The sequence below is a fragment of the Bombyx mori genome, chromosome 22, assembly GCF_030269925.1.
Source record: "Bombyx mori chromosome 22, ASM3026992v2".
NCBI lineage: Eukaryota > Metazoa > Arthropoda > Insecta > Lepidoptera > Bombycidae > Bombyx > Bombyx mori.
In genome coordinates, this window is record NC_085128.1 from 6,971,985 (window position 1) to 6,984,339 (window position 12,355).

Here is a 12,355-nt window from a genome sequence, read left to right on the forward strand (position 1 = left end):
TTCGGATACTAACGACTGATCCAAATAAATGTTTTATTTCCTTTATGTTTTTATTAAGCGTCCTATCAAGACTTGTCCTGCTGCAAATCTGTATTCTGATATTAAAAGGTGAAGTTTATATTTTAAACTTAGGTTTACTGTAATTTCTTATGTGTGCCTTTGAATATCAAGGCATCTCTTCCGGTGGGCTTTGTGACAAATCTTTGTGAAAAGTGACAAATCACCATAGAATAGGCAGCACGGTTCTCTGAGTACCTGTGTACTACGATCGCAAATCGGAATTTTCTGGTGGTAAGGCGTATTTTAAGCAAACTCCGGTGCGTATAACAACCATGTCTATTTTTGCTGCAGTCATGTTTTCTAGTAGGTAGGACAGTAGTTGTACATTAGAATACTATTGAAACTCATTTCCCAAGGTGAAAGACGGCATTCACAGCGTGATATGTATGGTCTGCGAACACCTAGTTACGCTGAGAAAATAGACCTTTTGAAAATTTTTTTTTAAGTGTTACTATTATTAAAACTTTACCGCGTTGCAAAAACAATGCTTGAGCATCATATCTAGTTCGATTTTTAGTGTTATAATGTTTGATTGGATTTAATGAAGGAATTGAAGTCGTCGTGGCCTAAAGGATAAGACGTCCTGTGCATTCGTATGTGGCGATGCACCAGTGTTCGAACCCGCAGGCGGGTACCAATTTTTCTAATGAAATACGTACTTAACAAATGTTCACGATTGACTTCCACGGTGAAAGAATAACTTCGCGTAATAAAAATCAAACCCGCAAAATTATAATTTGCGTAATCACTGGTGGTAGGACCTCTTAAGAGTCCGCACGGGTAGGTACCACCACCCCGCCTGTTTCGTGAAGCAGTAATGCGTTTCGGTTTGAAGGGTGGGGTAGCCGTTGTAACTATACGGAGACCTTAGAACTTAAATCTCAAGGTGGGTGGCGCATTTACATTGTAGATGTCTATGGACTCCAGTAACCACTTAACACCAGGTGGGCTGTGAGCTCGTCCACCCATCTAAGCAATAAAAAAAATGAAACCTAAAAATCAAGGTGGAACCTATACATTGCACAATGTACACATGTTTATCGAAGCGTTCGTTGGTAAAAGTGCGCGCCCGAGCGAAACTTCACGATTTCATCTCTGCGTCCGACTTGCTTATAAAATTCCTTGAAAAAAAATTATTAATATACACTTTTTCTAGAAAATAATAAAGACTTTTTCACGCAACATTTATTATAACAACCTTCCTTAATTAGGTACATTTCCTTCTATCTTATCCAAGATATCTTTAATCTTCTATTCTATAATAATATTATTAAATTTCGTTCACATATTATTACTCTAAACAAAAGAAGTAAAATTGAAAATTAATAGATTCGCAGTCTTAAATTTTACTGTAAGATAATGGGTTCTGAGAAGGAAATTTTAAATCTAATGTCACTAGATTGGTAAACATTTTATTTTAATTCCAAACGTATATAAATAATTAAAGCTACGCGACGAAATAAACAAATGCAGCTTAAAAATCACTTAAGTTTTATCACGGAAGCTAGCATCTCCTAGTTCTTTTACAGTTATAATAGTATTCGTTATCTGATGTCTCGTACGCTCTGTATCTATGCCGTGTCTGAGGTTCCTCTTCATGATGCTTCCTGTAACTTTGTTCTACTGACGAAGGTCTACGGCGATCAGGCCACCGCCTTCTGGCGTGGTCCTCATATACAGTACGAGACGGTCTACGGGATCTGGTTCTTGAACTGAAATAAAAGCTTGACTGATCACGTACATATTTTTAATATCAAAGTTCTGTAAATGGAACACGGTGCAATAGAAATGCCACCTTGAGAATTGTGCTATAAAATTTATTATCTGACATCTCATCTATCACTTTGGTCGGAGCTATACAAGAGAAAATCCTGGTCTATGGCCATTGAATTAGGATCTTGTCTTCTGAACCTGATTATTTTTTCTCTAAGTAAAGCCATTTACTTTTTTCCCCATTCGCTGTTAGCTTAAGGGGCTATTTATTACCTATAGCTACGCGCGGACGGGTAGATGGGCTTACGGGTTCAACCTGAAAGAATTTGCTAACACTAGCCCTAGCAAGAGCAATGCCTGCCTATTTCTGCCGCGACGTGTACTTGAATTCCAGATTACAGGTTGGGGCAGGCTATTACAATACAATTGAATCTTAGACCCCATGCCTCAAATTGTGTGGTATGATTCACGTTGTGATGTCCAAGGGCTCCGATAACCCCTTTATACCTATTAGATTGAAAGATCGTTCACCTATATATGCAACAAAAAGGTGATTGGAGATTTATAAGATCCGAGAAAATCCGCAATGTTTTATATGCTTAAGTAATGTTGGAACTAAAATTACATAGATATTTTAAAGATAAGTTGTGCGTTGGTTAACCGCTACAATGCAAACATTACAATGAGATATCTCGAGCGAAGTCTTTGAACTTCAAAACATTTCGTGCGCAACGGGTTCGCGTTATTGTTATTCGGTTTGCATAACGTGAATAGAATCGGGTGCGTGTGAAAATGTCGCGAAGTTACGTTATGTGCAAACAACGTTGTGCTAGGAAGGAATTTTAATTTATAATTAATCTTAAAAGAAGTTTCTTTTCCTAAATATTAGACGTTGGTGACTGTTGCGTTTGAAGCTGAAATAATATTATTATAGATTTCCCCGTTTTAGCCTTTCACCTTAAAACTGTAACATTATACATTAAAATTCGGACATGGTATCAATGTGGTTAGCGACATTAATGTTGTAAATATAGCATTTTCAATAACATATGCAATAAAATATTTAGACATTAAACACAAAATAAACCCGGGCTTTGCATAAAATTTGAAGATCCAACAGCTGTGCCAAGAGTAATTTTTACTAAAACTAGCGACCCGCCCTCGCTTCGCTTCGGAAGCTGTAATTTATTATTGATTTCTCCACTATTTAATGGATGTTATTATACATATAAACCTTTCTCTTCAATCACTCTATCTATTAAAAAAAACCGCATCAAAATCCGTTGCGTAGTTTTAAAGATTTAAGCATACATAGGGATATAGGGACATAGAAAGCGTCTTTGTTTTATACTATGTAGTGACAACTTATTAAGCACTTATCACACAAATCCTAAGCAAATGCTCGGGTCATGAACTAGAATATGGCTCCAAATCATACGGATCGCGAAGCGCGAAGTACCTACGTGTACGCATGCATGTACTCACTTAGATGGTTTTCTAGAATAGTGCACATTTTTCTTTTCTTTCTGCGGCCGCGACACGTATTCTTCGTCGTCTTGTTCGTATTCAAACTCCTCGACTGAAGGTTTCGAATTATGAAAAACTGGCCTAACGTAAGGAATGTGTACAGGATACGGTTTAACCACTGGAACTGTCACCTAGAATAATTTAAAACTTTTGTTAAGGCGAGATTTAAATTGGTGAGCTTTCACAATTCTCAAATTTGTTTCTTTTAAAAAAAATAACGACCACACTCACTCACCGACACCTTATGATACGAGATTCATTTTGTACATTACATTTTATGTTTTGATTCGTCATAAACATTTGTAAAAAAAAAACAACACTCGACTATTTGCAAATTTAAAAGCCTTAAAAACTATACACAAAAATAAAATCCGTTGATGTGAAAACGGCGCTTATCCATTGCCTGTTTATTTAAAGTATTGATATTTTTCAAATGATTCTCTACATGAAACCTAAACGATGAATGATGAAGATATTCGTGCTTTGCTTTCAAGGATGCATCATGCGTGTTATCATGCTATTTGTAAGTGCTGGAATTTTATGTGCATCATAAAATGAATAGCGTTATCTTGCCGTTCGATATCAATAAATATTTTAAGCCTTTCCTAAGCCTTGCAACAACAGTACCTTTGCAATACGATAGATGCTTTAGCAAGACAGTAAGACTTTACGAGTTGCTCGTTGCTTCATTCAGAATCATAAAATAGTTTATTCACATTTTATTACTAGTGGTAGGGCCTTGTGAGCCCACACCTTCCATCTTATTTTTTTCCACAAAACAGTAATGCGTTTAGGTTTGAAGGATTAAACACTATAGACTCTATAAAACTGAGACTTAGAACTCATGTTTCATGGTGGGTTGAATTTACGTTGTTGATGTCGAGTACGAGTTTTTTTTTTAATTGTATAGATAGAGATTTGAGGCTTGAGACTTGAGGTCTATATCGCAATTGTCTAGTAACTACGCAAATTATATTTATTATTACACAATGTTATTCGTTAGTTTGCATTTCATTAGAAATAATAAGTAGATGGCTGAGGAATTTGAACGTGGGCATAGTTGTATCTTTTTTTCCTACCTGAGTTGATAGCCATGAGAAACTATGTCAGCGTAACCCTAACGTGTAGATGAGCTGTCGGGGCTCAAGCTAAGAGGCTTCTCTAATACTGGCCCTAGCAAGAGCAGTGCTTCGCAGAATCTACCACCGAATCGGAAACGCGACCCACTGAGAAGATCCGGCGAAAAACTCAGCTGGGCTGTGTCTATGGGTTAGTTTACTCACCGAACCCTTTGGTCGGCAGGATTGGGTATTTAATATCTGGCGGTCACGACAAGAGTTTTCGTGCCGTGCCGCCTTCTCAAAGTAGCGCACTGATGACGATACTTGCTGACGGAGTCAAGCTCCAGGTCATCATGGAGATCCACATTCCTTAAGAACCACGGTGCTCTGACGGCTATCGGGGTTGAATGACTTGAAGGTGTCTTAAATTAGTGCGATCCGCTTGAGCGACACTACACTTGCATAGGTCATGACCGGGCGTGTGCAAGTTTAGTAGAGTGTCACCTTCTTACGAAGTAGTCGCATCACTTGATACAAATAAACCGTACGTCTTATCCTTTAAGCCACGACGAGTAAAAAAGGAGACTTGATCGTAGCCCATCTGATGTTACATTGTTGATGGAGTCACCATATCGAGGCACGTGGAAATTAGTACCGACTAAATAAATTTTAGACTGACCTCTTTTTCCACCGTCACTGGTACCGGCTTTTCTACCGGATAAGGAACTTTTTTAATAACAGGATAAGGTACTGGTTTCTCTATAGGTATTTGCAACTCGTGGACCACTGGCACAGCCACGGGCCTCGACACCGGAACATGGACAGGGTAGGGCTGGGGCACCGGTACTATTACTGGATGGGGAACTTCAATCTGTAAGTTCGGTAAAACGAATACTAAATCTTCGTATTTACCTCTTCAATCGTCTAAGCTTACCATTAACTGTCTCTTAAAGACATTTTCAAGACCGCTTTAATAAACATACATCAAGAGCTACATGGAGACATTCTCTCAAAAACTGTAACTATTCTCTATCAAGTAATGATATCGTAGTAATGAATATGAGCCACAATTTTGCTCTAATACCAATAATAATAATAAATATATTTTAATAAAATTAGACACATCATAACTTAAGGTTAAAAACAAGTGTCCCAAGGAAACTACTCAAGAAATTGCTTTCACTATTAATTGAAAGCTAATCTAGCGCAACACTATTCACAGACTATGAGTCGATAGACCCATAATAAGAATATCCAATACTTTCTTCAGTTACTCAGTGTTTTAAAATTGGCGACTTAGGAGAAATCCTAGTAACTTTAACTTTCAATAATGACTTGTGTTGCTGAATCGTAATTTTATTTCCATTTTATTATTGTTCTTTTATCAACCTCGATCAATTAATTATTGATATATTCTGAAAGATGTTCATCTAAACGCTTGGATGCACATTATCTTACTGACCAAGAACAAGAAAATAGTGCGAGACGTAAGCCAAGAGATTTTCCGATCCGCATTCCATCTAGATTTTTTATAAAAAATTTAGCCATGTGGTTTCACAAGCAATTTGCCCAATGGATATATTAATTGTTGTAATAAAAATGAAACATGCTTTCGGTAACTTAAGAATAAAATGCTATGATCATCGATGTTAATACTTACCGGGTATGGTTTTGGTACAGGGATATGTAAAGCCTTCGTATCTGTTCCTAAGCTTTCGTAATCCCGAAAATTGGAATCCCTATATTTCGATCTCAAATATGATTGCCTCCACCTGTCCACGACTTTGTTATAATAATCACTATCATCTGAACTACTGTATGCTGTGGGTTTGTAAGTTGGAACATATGATGGACGAGATGTATCTTGATTTCTTAAACCCAGTAAATCCTCTTCAGATTTAAAGCGGTTTGGTTCTTCGTTATTCCAATCTTTAGGTCTGCTAGATTTGTAGGGATTATGATGGCCATAGGGCCAATAATTTGGTTTATTTTCATATGGAGTGGAGTGGTAGTGATGATATTTATTCCGTTTTGGTATGCTAACAATTTCATCATCAAGGTCATCACTGAAATGTGGGTGTTTTTTAAACGATGGCAACTCAGTTACTTCATAAGTATTTCCCCAGTATGAGCTAGAAGACGGCGTGGTGCTCAGTTGACTTCTATAAGCATTAGAAAAATCATTCAACTTCTGTTGCGAGTCTTTAAATGACTTGATACTAGAATAATCACTAAACGAAATTTCAGGCATTTTTTTAAAAGTGGAAAATATCTGTTGCTGTGGATAATTCAAATCCACTAAGTTACTGCTTGCTGGCACAATTTCATCAATATTATTTAACGGATTTCTCGATTCATTAGATTCGTATTTAAATGTCATATTTATGTTATTATTTGAATACTCGTATCTTTTGCCATGTGACAAATCTTTCCAATTACGTATATTACCTGTGCTATTTTTATTTAAAAACCAGGGCTTTTCTTTTATTTTTTTCTTGCTTTCTGTAGATTTGATAGGTTTTTTATAAGGCTCGTTTTCGTTGTTATTTGGAGTAACACTATTTAAACTATAATGATTAGAGAAAATCGCATTATCGTCATTTATATTGATATGTTTATTAAAATTGTATTTGCCATTTATATTAGATCCACTTTTTACCATTTGACTATTATTTTCGGACACTGCATTTTCATACGCATTCCCAGAATGAGAATGTGGCAAAGAACCATAATCGATTATGTCCCTGGGTGTGGTTGTCGAGATACTATGAAATGAAATGGGGTAATGTGGTTTGAGATTAGTGAAATCGACGACTTTTTGAAATTTAATTGGATTATGTGTATTCTGAACTGCATTGTTTTCATTAGTATTGAATTTATTAACTGAATTTTGATTTTGTATATTTTTATCCGGATTGTTCGATTTTGTATCACCGTCCGCTGTCGTTTCATGTGTATCTGTTATCATAGGCATATTAGCATAGTTTTGATAAATCTCTTGGCTGGGAAAAGTGTTATTTTCCGTATAATTAAATCGTGTTGGTTCTCTAATTTTACCTTTATGAATTTTGGTACCGTATATAGGATTTTCTCTATCTTCACTATATAACTCTACGGTTCCTATATTTCGGTGATCATCGTTTGAATTTTCAAATGTTTGAGAATTAAAATAGTTAAAATTATTCGGATTGTATTGAAGAACGCCAGATTTCTGACCGTCATTATCGTTTACGCCATCAAAAGCTTGAGTAGCAAAATTGTTTCCAAAGTCCGTTGCATCGAGAGCAGTTGGGAAAGCGGGCGCGTACAATCTCGTTGATGATTCTTGATTGACACCAGCAGAACTAAAACCAGTGTAATCTGCGGAGGTCGGCATGAAACCGTCGTACGATCCGACATCATTAAATCCAAATGCTGAATACGAGATGACGTTGGCTTGTGGCGTGCTTGTTTCTTCATCGACATACGGTCGCCTGTTTTTCTTCGATTTCTTCGCTTCCGCAGAAATGTAGAGGTAAAACAACGCGATAAATAAAATATAAATTCGTCTTTGAGACATGTCGATTTGATCACTAGTATAATTAACAGCGCACTATGAACATTGTTTGGACGTGATGTTTAAATGGTTTCCGTCCGTCGACTGTGGACGTAATGGAATAATCGCGAAAACTGACTGGCTTCCACGTCTCTATTCGGTCTGACCACTACTAGTCACTCCTCGTCCTGAGAAAACGAAAGCGTTTCATGCATGAACAACTCGGAAATTTTCCCCGATTAATTCACTAATAACTAGTTTCGATGCATTCTGATAATTGAGAATATCGAAGCGTGAAAGAAAATTACCTTATCGCCTAGGAAATGTGTCTTCCGTATTTTTTTGTTACTCCTATTGACACATGATGTTAATTTAGCTATATCTGACGTTTCCAGTTAAAAAAAATGAAGCAATCCACTTATAACGTTAATTAACAAAATGGGTAGGTAATAAATATTTACATTCGAACAAAATGCTAATTCAAATTAATGCTAATTTTTATTTGGTTATGCGCGTAAATAAATAAAGAACTTTGCTAAAAACAAGTTTATTTGACTATGCAAATTATTTTCGTACAGCTTTAATTTTCAAACTTTCAAAGAATGAAACGCTTAAGAACTACGTTTACGTCATAAACTATCCAACTTAAAATGGCCACGGCAGCTTCCTAAGCTTCGAATAGTCAATCCTTCTTAATACGAAGGCGCCACTTTGTACTAAATTAAAATACAATTCAACTTAACAACAATTTTAACAGAAAAAGAAACGAAGTATTTAGTGAAAGAATAACAAGTGGAATGACTTTTAGTAATCTGATACTTGAAAGTTATCAAAAGTGATGAACAAAAATTTACATTTCCACTTTCCACTACTGATAATGTCCGATAGGTAATAAACAAACATGCGAATAGGCACAGTGGAGAATTTATATCGTAAGAATGAATATATAATAATTATATAGTTCCTAGAAGACAACGTTACTAGAATTTTAGAGATTCTAAATGTAATCTATACAACTATTACTAAATTATTTATGGTGATTATTATTTTTTATTATAAACTCCGATAAACGTTTATCATGTATTATGATATTTTAATATAAAGTTTAAACACTCAATAGAATTAGGTACATATACATTTAATATTGTGACTTAGACATTTTCTTGCTACAGAACATCACCTAGGTATAACAATTTATATGGGTTCTTTCACCTAATATCATTTAATATCTATTAATTTGTGAAATCTCTGTCTCATTTATTAGACATCGAATAAAATCTATAAAAAAATATTCTATCTTTGAATTTGAACACTTCGAATGCAAACATACTGGTCGACTATTAAGGGTATTTCAAGTTTAAGGCCATTACAATACAAGTGCAAGTGTATAGGATCCAAAAAATGTATTATCTTTAAAGGAGCGTTACATTTTCCGATAAAATCTAAGACGTGAACAGACACTACAATAACACTATTAAAATATATATATGTAGAATTTCTTAGTATGTACTATGATTTTGTTTTTTTTACTCTAATATTCATAGGATATCTACTTTTAAAATATGAATAAAACGTTTAAATATCTATCCAATATACTCTCTATAACTGTCAATATCTATCTACGTTCTATAAGGTGTTTCATAAAAAAATGTATTTGTATGTATTAACAACTATCAAAACTATTTGTCGAAGTTAGAAGGCTATCCACCAATATTTTTTATTTACCAAAAATATATGAATAGGCAACTTTAAAGGCGTAACAAGTAAGGAGATGCATGTTCATAATTGTGAAAAGTGTGCTTAGTGCGAATTTTTAACGTTCGCGATAGAGGAAAAATTAACTCAACTTTGTATGGAGTTGGAACGTTTGCCTACGTTTGCCGCTAAGAGCGCTGTTCTAACTGCATTTCAACTTTACAACTAACAAATTTAATATAAGTTAACTTTTACGCTATCCAGAACGTTAAAAAACACACACTAAGCACACTGAACGTGACTTCGTTATTACAGATTTGTTTTCTGAATTATTTCTTTTCTATAACTTCCGAGGCCCTTACCACGATTGTTTTATTAGACACTGTTATTTAACGAGTTCTTATTACGGTTTTCACAAGCGATGTGTTCCCCTATATTTTGACACCGCTGTAAATATATATTTAGTAAAATAGAAAGCGAGTTCAAAATTTTCGAAAAAAAGTGTCGATACCGTTAAAGTATAGGGCAGGGGCGAGTCATCGAGTTTTAATGGTAACACCAGAAAAGGACTGGAAAGAAGGTAGACAGATTTTTCCGTTCATGGCATCCTACCCGCAGTCTTCTGTCTATCCGTGATCATGGTCACTGTATTGCAAGCGCCAAATTGAGATTAGATCTCAGTAAATAATAGTGTGTGTAGTTTTCTAGAATTCTCCATAAAATAATGGACATGATAATTTTCGGTCTGATTTGTGAACATAATGATATTGTGTATCAAGTTAGAACAAAGAACATAGCTGCTAACATTGACAAAAGATTTAATCTTAGGTTGTGACTAGCAATTGATTTTATTGAGAGTTAATTTTTTTGGCATTATTTTTTGTCGCAATCACAGAGAATCAACATTCATTTGTTCACATCTGACGGTAAATAGTCACCGCCCATGGGCACTGGCAATACCAGATACCGGTTAATCTGTCTAATCTAGTTCTATCATATGTTTTTATCAAAATTGACAATGGCTTGCACTATTCGTTTATTATTTTTTACATTTTTGGTAATTAAAAATATTGGTGTACAGTGAGAACGTTAGAGTGAACTTCTACATTTTTTTGTGACGTTAAAAAGTTTAGAAAAATATCTTTTTTTTACTCTTGTTGGAGTCGACATTACCCTTATGGTTAACATGCAGTCGATGCGTCAGTCGTTCATTGCTCGATTCTATAACATTACGTATTTGTCAATTCTCAATTTAAAAAATTAAGCTGAAAAACGTAATAAATAAAAACATATTTCAAACCGTCAAACTCGAAGAAACTCTCCAATGAGAGATCTATAATAATCCAAGTACATAATAAATTGATACTTTTTGTGACACTTTTAGTGATTACTCGTTGAAAAACAATTAGGTATCTATACAAATATTATAAAGTATTATAAGTAATCATATTAACATTTTATACCATACAAGCTTTGCAAACAAAATGTTTCACACTCACACCATCTACAACCAACAAAACGCAAACACTCAATTCAATGGTAATATTAAACAAACACGCCTCGTGTATAATCAAATCTGAGCAGCCTTGTATTATTATTTTAGTCTGCGCTAGATGGCGATGCAAATAACTCAAATTCATCCATCTAGATGGCGCTGCTCGTGTTTAATCTGTGGCCTTTTTTATATCGACTTTTTGAACAAGACATGTGCCGTCCTAACCAGTTTCATTACTAAGAAGACATAGTTCATAGAATATAGTTTAGTACCAGAAGGATTCTCTAAAGGTAAGACGACGAAATTTGGAATTTCAGTGTGCAGAGGCTGCCGGTGTGTGCGCGGGAGGAGCCGCATGTCTCAAGCGCGCTCGTATCTCTTGCAAAGTCGGGTTTGTGCCCGGCTCTACTTCTTCTGTAGTCTGCTCGGCTTGTTCTAGTCGCCGAGCTCGCTCTGTCAGGGCGCGTTCTAATTCTGGAAAAAAAAGAAGAAAAAAAAATTGAATAATTCCGCGTGTACAACCCTCCGACCCCGATGCGAACAGTCGAACTCTAATCTGTTCTAAGCTATGTTTTGCCCAAAACACGTCGTTTCGGATCCTCCCGCCGCTTGCGACGAAGGGTTCGACGAGTAAATTAACCCACAGACACCGCCCACTGAGTTTCTCGCCGGAACTTCACAGTGGGTCGCGTTTTTATAAAAAAATTGATTTTTTAGCAAAAATCTGCCAAAATATGTTTTTTTTATGATTTCCTTTATTCCAAGAGAATGACTGTGGAATGACTAATCATGAGCTCCCTCGTGACATTTTTCTGCGAAAAAGCGGCGCATCACGATAGAGGGTTATCGTGGCCGCCTCAAAATACATATTCGAGTCAGGCGACGGAACTACGCAAAGCCGCCGTCGCCCAAAATATATCATATCTTATCGGATACTCCAGATCCACTCTCGGTGCATTTAGGCTCTCCTAGCACCGGTCATCGTTCTCGTCGAATTCGAAGCGCAATCTAACCCGTGGACACAACTCACTGAGTTTCTCTCAGTGGGTCGCAATTCCGATTCGGTGGTAAATTTAGCGAAGCACTGCTCTTGCTAGGACAAGCGTTAGCAAATTCTCTCAGGTTGAGCCCGTGAGCTCACCTACCCGTCCGCGCGTAGTTGGAATAGTCCGATAAGCTACCAGCAATTGCGTTTGGAAAAAAACCTAACATTCAAACAAATCATTAAAAACTTCAACAAAAACCACTTTTAATTAATGACGTATTTAT

The 12,355-nt window shown here is 35.9% G+C and overlaps 2 protein-coding genes across 6 annotated transcripts in view; both read right to left on the reverse strand.

The window, feature by feature from the left end:
• Positions 1 to 1,230: 1,230 nt before the first annotated feature.
• Positions 1,231 to 7,920, reverse strand: LOC101742562 (homeobox protein 2). 2 transcript variants are annotated; one of them, XM_021351795.3, is made up of 4 exons: positions 6,022 to 7,920; positions 5,041 to 5,232; positions 3,259 to 3,431; positions 1,231 to 1,772 (listed from the first exon to the last, which is right to left on the reverse strand). In XM_021351795.3, exons 1-4 carry the CDS (start codon positions 7,918 to 7,920, stop codon positions 1,565 to 1,567), a joined length of 2,472 nt encoding a protein of 823 aa, XP_021207470.1. In that variant the 3' UTR covers positions 1,231 to 1,564. The 2 variants fall into 2 exon arrangements, 1 of the variants encoding a protein (XP_021207470.1); XR_005246041.2 differs by lacking the exons at positions 5,041 to 5,232; positions 6,022 to 7,920 and adding an exon at positions 3,536 to 4,982.
• Positions 7,921 to 8,427: 507 nt separating this feature from the next.
• LOC101739890 (protein FAM107B) overlaps positions 8,428 to 12,355 on the reverse strand; it is a 35,820-nt gene continuing 31,892 nt past the window's right edge. For all 4 annotated transcript variants that reach the window (XM_062674898.1, XM_062674901.1, XM_062674899.1 and 1 more), the window contains exon 4: positions 8,428 to 11,560. In XM_062674898.1, the coding sequence (XP_062530882.1) occupies positions 11,400 to 11,560 (161 nt within the window). In that variant the 3' untranslated portion in view covers positions 8,428 to 11,399. The remainder of the gene's footprint in view (positions 11,561 to 12,355) is intronic.